Source organism: Fragaria vesca, linkage group LG1 (assembly GCF_000184155.1).
Source record: "Fragaria vesca subsp. vesca linkage group LG1, FraVesHawaii_1.0, whole genome shotgun sequence".
NCBI classification, from domain to species: Eukaryota; Viridiplantae; Streptophyta; class Magnoliopsida; order Rosales; family Rosaceae; genus Fragaria; species Fragaria vesca.
The window spans coordinates 4,210,717-4,220,470 of NC_020491.1; the positions used below are offsets into that span (position 1 = coordinate 4,210,717).

The window sequence follows — 9,754 nt, forward strand, 5'->3', positions numbered from 1 at the left end:
GGTGACTGGTTAGGCATTGAGAAGTTACCACCTGGTTATGATTATGAACAAATTGCACTCGAAGTACTTGACCGTTCACCACAAAGCTCAGCAATTCGAGCAAAGAGTCTTAACCCATTTTGTCCATAGCATTGTGGATGCAACCCAGTCTAAGTTCGAATCCAATCTGCTATTAAAGAGGTTATCCGTTTCTGGTCGAGTCGATGATGCCCGCCAAGTGTTCGATGAAATGCCGAGCAGAGATGAGTTCAGTTGGAATACAATGATAGCTGCTTATGCCAATTCAGGAAGACTGACTGAAGCTAAACAAGTGTTTGATGCCACCCCAAGTAAGACTGCCATCACTTGGTCCTCACTGATATCTGGGTACTGCCGAAGTGAGTGTGGAAGTGAAGCTTTCCGGTTGTTTTGGCAAATGCAGCTTGAGGGGGAAAGGCCGAGTCTTTACACATTGGGGAGTTTGTTGAGGTTGTGTTCGAAATTGGGTTTGCTCCAAAGAGGTGAAATGGTGCATGGTTACATGGTAAAAACACGGTTTGATAGTAATGTTGATGTTGTTACTGGTTTGGTTGACATGTATGCAAAATGCAAGCGCATTTTTGAAGCCGGGTGTCTGTTTGAGAGTTTGAGGAATAGGAGAAATCATGTGGTGTGGACTGTTATGCTTACAGGGTACTCTCATAATGGGGATGGCTTGAAGGCAATGGAGTTTTTTCGTGACATGCAAGTGCAAGGGGTTGAATCCAATCAGTTCACATTCCCTAGTGTATTGACTGCTTCTGCATCGGTTTTAGCTCTTGGTTTTGGGGCTCAGGTGCACGGATGCATTGTACAGAGTGGTTTTGGGCCTAATGTGTTTGTTCAAAGTGCATTAGTTGACATGTACGTGAAATGCGGAGATCATATCAGTGCAAGAAAGGTGCTAAGAAGCATGGAGGTTGACGATGTTGTTTCTTGGAACTCGATGATTGTTGGGTGTGTAAGGCAGGGGTTTATAAGAGAAGCTTTGTCTTTGTTTAGAGAAATGCGTTCAAGAGAACTGAAAATTGATGATTATACATATCCATCTGTTCTGAATTCATTTGCTGCGCTGAAGGAGGTTAAAAACGCAGTGGCTATTCATTGTCTGATAGTGAAGACTGGATTTGAGGTTTATCAACTTGTAGGTAATGCTCTTGTTGATATGTATGCTAAACTGGGAAATATAGAATTTGCAGTTGAGATGTTTAGGTATATGCCAGACAAAGATGTTATCTCTTGGACCTCCCTGGTCACAGGCTATGCACAGAATGGCTCTCATGAAAAAGCACTTAAATTATTCTGTGAGATGAGGGATGCAGGGATCTATCCTGACCACTTTATCATTGCTAGCATTTTGAGTGCCTGTGCAGAACTGACACTTTTGGAGTTTGGCCAACAAATTCATGCAAACTTCATCAAGTCTGGCCTTCAAGCATCGTTATCAGTAGATAATTCTTTTCTAACATTGTATGCAAAATGTGGGTGTCTAGAAGAGGCTCTTAGAGTATTTGATTCTATGCAAGTTCAAAATGTGATTACTTGGACAGCTTTAATTGTTGGTTATGCCCAGAATGGTAGAGGAAAGGAGTCTCTGAAGTTCTACAATCAAATGCTTGCAACTGGTACCCAACCGGACTTCATTACTTTTATTGGCTTGTTATTTGCTTGTAGCCATGCTGGTCTTTTAGAAAAAGGTCAGTACTACTTTGAATCGATGAATAGGGTTTACGGAATAAAACCAGGTCCTGAGCATTATGCGTGTATGATTGACCTCTTGGGGCGCTCAGGGAAACTTAACGAGGCTGAGGCATTAGTTGATGAAATGGCTGTAGAACCAGACGGAACTGTATGGAAAGCACTACTAGCTGCATGTAGAGTTCATGGGAAAATAGAGCTGGGAGAGAGGGCAGCGGAGAACCTATTTATATTGGAGCCCAAGAATGCTGTGCCTTATGTTCAGTTATCTAATATGTATTCCGCAGCTGGTAGATGGGAAGATGCAGCAAGAATCAGAAGACTGATGAAATCAAAGGGAATTCTTAAGGAGCCTGGATGTAGTTGGATTGAGATGAATGGCCAAGTTCATACATTTATGTCTGAAGACAGAAGCCATTCATGGACTACTGAAGTATATTCAAAAATTGACGAGATCATGATGTTCATCAAGGAAGCTGGATACGTGCCAGATATGAATTTTGCACTTCATGACATGGATAAAGAGGGGAAGGAGCTTGGCCTAGCATATCACAGTGAGAAGTTGGCTGTTGCTTTTGGTCTTCTCACCACATCACCAGGGGCACCAATTCGAATCTTTAAGAATCTCCGGGTTTGTGGAGATTGTCATACTGCAATGAATTACATATCACAGGTTTATCATCGGCATATTATATTGAGGGATTCAAATTGTTTTCATCATTTCAAAGAAGGGAAGTGTTCCTGTGGTGACTACTGGTAGGAAATTCATCCGCCAACTGTTTTTCGTTATTGGTGGGAAATCAATTGGCTGGTTCGTGGTGTCACACTTCAAAGGTTGAGAAATGCCCTCTTTTATTGTTCCTTCTTCTCTGATGTCTTTGGGTTATGTAGATCTGGATTTTCACTAAAAAAACCTAAAGTTTGGAGTGTTTTATGTTTGACACAGATGAAAATTTGAAGCTGCTGGAACTTGTACAAGCAATGTTCGTCGATCCTATGACAGTTAACTGAGCACTGACTAAAAGGTCAGAATTAGTTCTAATGCTTGTTACTTTGTGTGAATTATGATATTTTTATAAGTTAGAATCAGTGCATATGTGTTGATCTTTGAAAGAAACATGGATGAATCTTCCCTTCAAATGTGGGTTTAGCTGTATTTGTGATTGTGTTTAATGGCAGTGATTGTGAGGCTTCTGTTACCTTTTTTTCAGCCTACGCAGTGAAGTTTCTATTTAACTTCCTAGTGAGTTTTCTTGGAGCTCTAGGGAGTACTATGCTACAGGCATATGGCCGTCTAGAATTAAAAACGGCACCAGTTCATGCTCCTGCTGAGTGGTATCTGGAAAATGTCTTGCCCACAATGCATAGGTCAGTAAATGCTTTTCACCCTATTTCAATTTTTTGTTTTGGAATTCTAAGCTCAATATCTTGATCTCATATACTATTGTCCTATGATGTATGCTCATAGAGCTAGATCCTACGTCCATTTTGGAACTGGTCCTGGTAACTCAAGTTGTAGTCCTTTAATGTCCTTTCTCTAAGTAAAACTAAGGGAAGGGCTAGGGTTGAGGTGGGATGAACAGTCACACTTTTGAGTATTCATTAATCACGATGATATGATTTACCTGTCAAGCAACCAGCTTTGAGTTACAAATCTTTTAGCATATGTTATTATTGGATTACTGTTGTCTGGGTAATATCATATGGACTAGGTTCAAGTATCTTACTTTTGTACAACCCAACCTTCAGTATATCTGTAAATGCAGATTTTTGAACTTTATGGTCAACATTCAGGATCTACTTTGAAAATCTATAATTTATGACTTGTAAGATGTTAATTGATACAGTTATGGAATTGCTGCTATTTCCCCGTTCTCCCATCGTTTCTTTCGACAAAATGCCTGAAAGCATCCAGCGCCTACGTTGTAAAGTGAACTTTCAAGCTTTAGCCTTTGTTCCTCATATTAGGGAAGTGGGAGAAACCCTTGATAATCGTCTCCACAGCCCTCCTCTAAGACACCAAAATACAGACTCACAAGAGGGAACATATGACCTTGATAAACAGGGAGCTGAAATTGATTGCTTATATTCTCTTTCCCTGCACATACTCATAGAGAATATGGCTGCTCATTCTGCCTGTTATTTTGGTTGTAAAGCTGAGAACTTGCTCTTGCATAATATCACCAAGTAATTTGGCCGGGAAGGATCCTAAAATCTCAGCTCACAGATGAGGAACTCAGAATTCAGGGGCGTTGCCCGTTGAGGCTTGAAGAAATTGTATTGTTGCTAGCAGCTCTTGTCTTCAACAATAGCACACGGCTTTATCTTGCGTCCCACAAGGTTTGTCTTGAGTAAAATTGTTGTTATTAATGGCCAAGGGTAGCCTCTTTGTTTCTTTGTCAAGAGAGCAAGTTGGTTCAGTCCTTATATATTGAATGATTTAATGAAGAAGTTTGAACAGGTGCAGTTTTAATGAATTGAAAGGTTTAAAAGATAATATATTGAAAGGGTCACTTGGCAATAAAAAGGGTTTCATATGAGTTATGTTACTTGGCAATAAAAATTGAAAATTGTGTTAGCAGTTGGGGTTATAAAGTGGATGAACAATTTACTTTCCTTTTTCAGGTTTATGGCGGAGAAGCAAGGATCACAACTCGCAGAAGATTATTTCCACTAATGGAGGATAAGAAGAGCCTTACTTCAGCCGAGCAAAGGGCCAAGGTTGAAGGCAAGGCTTCTCTGTCAGCTGCAGTTGACTATTATGTGAGCATGCAAAGTGATATCTTCATTTCTGCTTCTCCGGGAAACATGCACAATGCACTGGTAATACTTATCAAACTCTCAATACTCAGTAACGGTTTCTGTTCTACAAGATTGTAGGGGTTGAGTTATATACATGGTTGATCTGTAGACTGTAATTGTACGCAAATGTGAAATTAATGCCCTAAATAGTCTGATATGACACGTGGAGTTCCTATTTGGTTGAGACACTCACTAAAGCGTGTGCGTGGCTATTTCAGTATACACAATAGGTATTAAACATTATCCACGCCCAGAGGCTTTCTGGATCAGTCCCAATACCCAGAGGCCAGGATTGTAGGTTTCTAGTATCAGTCGTATGAATTAGATTTTGATATGATATGTGATGTTCCTTTTGTTTAAACAAGTCTGTCCTATGTAGAAAGGGTGATTTTAAATGACTCTATAGTGGTTCTGTTACTCTTTCAGTATAAACTTCGAGGTATTATAAAGTTGTTTAGGCCAGGTGGCCTTTTGGATTAGTCCAATGGTCATGGTGCCCTAAGGCAAAAGTTTTCGGTTGTTTTCTTTTCTCTTGAATAGTAAGATATGTATAAGAACAGTGACTTGAGTCCCATCACATTTGAGGTGTTCACATGTTTTTATTCTCTGATACGTAAGATTCACATGCTCTTTGATCGGAAAATGTTTAGTTTTGCACTAAAAAACTCTGTAGCCATCGTATGGGTTGGGTTACACTGGCATGCTCCTTTAAGCATATATGTTGATCTCAGCAAGTCATTATCCTCTTATGACGTGAGATGAACTAGAGTCATGCACAGACAGTTTAGTTATATCACTTTGAAATATTAGTGGTAGAAAGGTTTGAATCTCAAGATTTATTTTTGTGATTCTATTTCTATTTCAGATTAGTTAAAATCTTTAGTTTAATGTAGTACATAAAAATTTGTTAAATAATGGAACTTATTTGCTTATACAGTTGTATGGAAGACATTGAAACATAATATATACAAAACCAAAGGAGAATTGAAATTGCAAACCATCACAGGGTAGACTTGAATTATATGATTGCTGGTGCTGTGCTTTGCTCTGCTGGCCTTATTTTCTTTCTTTCAATCTGTTCTGTACTGTGTTTCCGTATGGGTCTCATGCCATTAACTTTGTAAATTTATCATGGTGAACCATTTACTTTTATGTTTTACTCTTCCTCCATTTATTTTAACTTTGAAATTAAATCTTCTAAACTGTGGTGCCAATGCTTGATAATGAAATTGTAGTTACTTGTGGGAAGAGTGGAAAGAAAAGAAAAAGGGTATGGATCGATCTTATCAGACATATATAGAAAAGAAAAAACAAAACAATTACCTAAATATCTGTTTTAGATGGATACTGAAGTTTGAGGATGAAGGAATGATTGCAGACTATATCGAGCATATGATCGTTTTATTCTATGGATTTTACCTTGTTTTCGTGCTAGTTTTTGTCCAACTATACTTCATTGTTAAGTTAAGAAAACCTTGGTGTTCAAAATTTAATGACATACTTGGTTACTTATATCTTTAAATTTTAGACTTCTGATGTGACTTGTTCGATTTCTTTATGTTCTGTAGATTAATCATACAAAACTGCATTTTTTTTTTTCAATTGCTAAAAACTGCATATCTCTTTACCAGCTTAATGCAATTTTTTTTTTTTTTTTAAACAATGCTACATGCTTTTGTGTAAATAATTCTTTGCTGATCTAAAGTAGTAACAAGATGAAAACAAAGATTCAAAGAAATATAGGAAAGTGTAATTAGACGAGCACAAAAAGAATCTACTACATTGATAGATATTAACAAAATTACAAGATGAATTGGCTTGAGAAGCAACCAAACCAACAAAATTAGACACAAGAATTGGTTTGAAAAGCCACCAAACCAACAAAATTAGATACAATAGTCTCCGAAACACGTCGTAGCTACAACTACAACTAAGTAGCTACACTAAGAATCCTAAAGTGGTAGAGCAAGTCTCAAAGCACTAATCAGAACCAAATTTGAAGAACTTGGGGAATTGATTATCGACAAACGGCTCTAGTCATCAAATAGATTGGACACTACCCATTCTTGAAAACAAGACATAGAAATGTCAATGCTTTCTTGTTCCTCCTCTTGAAGCTCGTCACCGAAAGCTATCAGAATAGGAGTCTCTTCTTCTTCTTCTTCTTCTTCCTCTGCCACCAGAGCATCACCCAGTAGCTCATCTTCCAAAAACATGAGATTCGGATCATCAATTAAATCATCAACTGACAACATTATGTCCAGATCATCAGCAGCAAGATAATCAGGCAGCAACTCTTCCAGAGAGAAGAATTCACGAGCCATCTTCTTCTTCATCTTCTTCAATTCCCTTGGCTTTTTCACAGCCGTCTTGCTCTTCCTCACTAGCCTCATCCTTAATCAACACACCTCAACAAGTAATAGGGATCACAATTAGGGTTTCAGGGATGTTCGAGAGATTGGAATTATAGGGTTTGGGTAGAGAAATCGAGATCGTAGAAAATGAAGAACAAATCGAAACAGCGAATTGGGGAATTGGGAAACAGAGAGAGAGAGAGAGCGAATTGAGAAAGTGAGTTGTGAGCGGAGTGGGCTGGTATATTTATAGACGCGCTTTCACTCTTTCAGGCAGTGGCAACAAACAGCGTGGGTTTTCTGAGCTGTCAAATTTTGGTCTAAACATCCCAAAATGCCCATAGATTGCGCACTGAAGAACAAGATACTAGGGTCAGTTACGTAATTCACACAGGGGAAGATAACTTTGCTCCTAACGGTAACAGAGACTTCGGGAATTCCATTTTGAAATGTCCCGATTAAAGGAGGCAATTTCAGAAAGAAAAAAAAAATGAAATTAGAAAACTTTGTTAAATAATAATAATAATAACTGAAAAGTGAGGACATCCACACCATAAGCTACCCTGCATCCTTCCCTTCCCTGTTTTTTGACTTTTTTCTCGTCAATCACGTATGTGACGTTTCAGGGTTTGTCCGATCAAAACCCATGAAGCCCTACAGAAACTACTACTACTACTACTACTCCCCCAACCACTCTCAGAGAGCTGCCATGGCTGCCCTCTTCCTCCTTCTCTTCCCTACCTTCTTCCCTAGTCTCTTCCCTCTCCTTCCATTTTCTCTGCAAGTCACTCAAAAGCTTTCAACTTTTCATTAATGGAAACTCTTGGTTCTCTTTTTTTAGACTGAAACCTAAATTGCAATGTTGCAGCCTTGCAGGAATGGAATGCTTCAAAGCCCAAACATTTGCTTCTTTTAGAAGCTGCCTTGTCAACCCAATCTGTCTGGGCTTTTTGCTTCTTCAAAGATCATTTCTGCAAATTTTTAGTCATATTGAAAATCATTGAGACATTCATAAGTGTGATTTACCAACTATGAATGTTTGATAAATTTGGCTCGTCCATTAATTTGATCTAGTTTGTTACTTTAACGATGACCGATTTGGTTGAAAATTTGTATAAATAATCTACTCATATAAACCTAAAAACTGAACGAATGAGATGTCAAAATGTGATAGAAAAATAGGTCTTTTAAACCATAAACCAAAAAGTCCTTAACCTAAGGGTCCTCACTAGAATGACTCTCATGTGTAAGAATGTGAGATACCGTTTTGAAGTTTTACAAAGTTAAGATACCAAAAGTTAGAATGACGGAAATGTCAAGAGTGAAAACTTATTGCTGAAAAAATTAATAAAATATATATGGATGAGGTCGTTTTTAAAACTTGTTAAATGGTTTTTGTTTTTTGTTTTTTTTTTTTTTTTTTTACGAACAGTTAAGAGTGAGAGTGGATAACAGTGAGGAGGAAGCTTATTGAGTGCTTTGACTAGGATGTGTATTGTCATACTGTAATCTCCATACTGTTTTTTGGGTGGGATTTATAAATAATAGCCACTATATATAAAACTAAGTTTCTTTTTACTAATGCAGGAAGGAACAATTTGAATATGTAGTGGTTGCAGACTTGCAGCCAGGCTTGGCCTAGCATTCGACAAGCTTCAACTTCAACTACACACCATCTTAAACTTTGATCAAATTCAATTGTTCGACTGCATTTTGTCTATTCTATATATAGTCAATCTCATAGCCACTTCACGAAATAATTCAGTGTAAACTCAATGCTAGAATTCAGTGTAACTCAAATGTTAGACGAGTATGAATGACAATGATGGCCAATAACATCATGGACAATATTCATTTCTCTTGATTTATTCTACAATCAAACTCTCATGAATCTCATTCATTGAAGCTTACAAATTTGCTTTACACAGCAGAGCAAATTCTACAACTATTACAATGAGAGGGTAGTTGATAAATAGGCCACACTTGCATTTCATGAAATTTAACCTTGTAATTATTAGTCTCTTCCACCATAATCGGCTGATGATGATCTTGATGGACAAGAGTGCTGCCTCAGGGTTTCTATATATAGGTATATGAACCTGAACACCAATCCTCTGCATCATTACCGTTCTTCTTCGCAATAGCTGTTGCTGTTGTTGTTGTTGGTTGTACTTTTTCAGGGTTCTTCCTCAAGACGCAGAGTACAAGTTCTTGATCAGTAGCGTCATTGTTGTGAGTATTAGTCTTCATCTGGTACTCTCGCATCAACCAAGCCCCATTCTGATGGGGATCACATCCATCTTCATACTGATAATCTCGTCGGATTCCAATAACACTGCCATCCTTGTCAACAACATCTTCTGAACCCTCCTCGTCAACATCATCTTCTGAACGCTGCTCTCTCCAAGTTCCGGAACCCACCTTCAGATCGAAACACTTGGCAGTTGGATTGAACTTCTTGCGGTGTGTGTAGAAATAGAGAGCCTCTACATCGTCAGATTTATTACCACCGTACTGGTCCCAAATAACCCAAGGCTCGTTTTGGCCGTAGAAGCCAGGACAACCGGAGACGAATTTGGTCTGGAACTGGTCACCCATAACAGCTCTGTTGAGGAGGTAGTGACCCACCAGTTCCTTGTCAGTAGGATGAAATCTCATACCCACTCGAAGACCATAATACATAGACATCCTTGTTGACGATCAATAGAGAGGAAATAAGATTGGAGAATGAGGACTACTAGACGAAGGGAAGATAAACAAGCAACAATAGTGAGAATGACTTCACAGGAGGGCAATGATGAATTTATAGAGAGAGAGAGAGAGAGAGAGAGAGAGAGAGAGAGAGAGAGAGAGAGAGAGAGAGAGAGAGAGAGAGAGAACGA

At 38.5% G+C, this 9,754-nt stretch overlaps 2 protein-coding genes and 1 pseudogene across 3 annotated transcripts; 2 read left to right on the forward strand and 1 right to left on the reverse strand.

Annotated features, from left to right (window-relative positions):
• Positions 1 to 43: 43 nt before the first annotated feature.
• Positions 44 to 2,476, forward strand: LOC101293140 (pentatricopeptide repeat-containing protein At2g27610-like). Its single transcript, XM_004288813.1, has one exon. The coding sequence runs from the start codon at positions 44 to 46 to the stop codon at positions 2,474 to 2,476; it is 2,433 nt and encodes an 810-aa protein (XP_004288861.1).
• A 358-nt stretch (positions 2,477 to 2,834) lies between these two features.
• LOC101293438 lies at positions 2,835 to 4,998 on the forward strand (annotated as a pseudogene). The gene is made up of 5 exons (XR_183827.1): positions 2,835 to 2,857; positions 2,928 to 3,084; positions 3,564 to 4,056; positions 4,342 to 4,539; positions 4,945 to 4,998. The product of XR_183827.1 is annotated as an uncharacterized LOC101293438 (transcript).
• A 3,953-nt stretch (positions 4,999 to 8,951) lies between these two features.
• On the reverse strand, positions 8,952 to 9,560 carry LOC101293726 (protein BEARSKIN1-like). The gene has a single exon (XM_004288814.1). The coding sequence runs from the start codon at positions 9,558 to 9,560 to the stop codon at positions 8,952 to 8,954; it is 609 nt and encodes a 202-aa protein (XP_004288862.1).
• Between the last annotated feature and the right edge of the window lie 194 nt (positions 9,561 to 9,754).

Bases quoted from the DNA above. Each gene is read 5' to 3' on its own strand.
- LOC101293140 (XM_004288813.1), top strand. From the start codon at position 44: ATGAACAAATTGCACTCGAAGTACTTGACCGTTCACCACAAAGCTCAG.
- LOC101293726 (XM_004288814.1), bottom strand. From the start codon at position 9,560: ATGTCTATGTATTATGGTCTTCGAGTGGGTATGAGATTTCATCCTACT.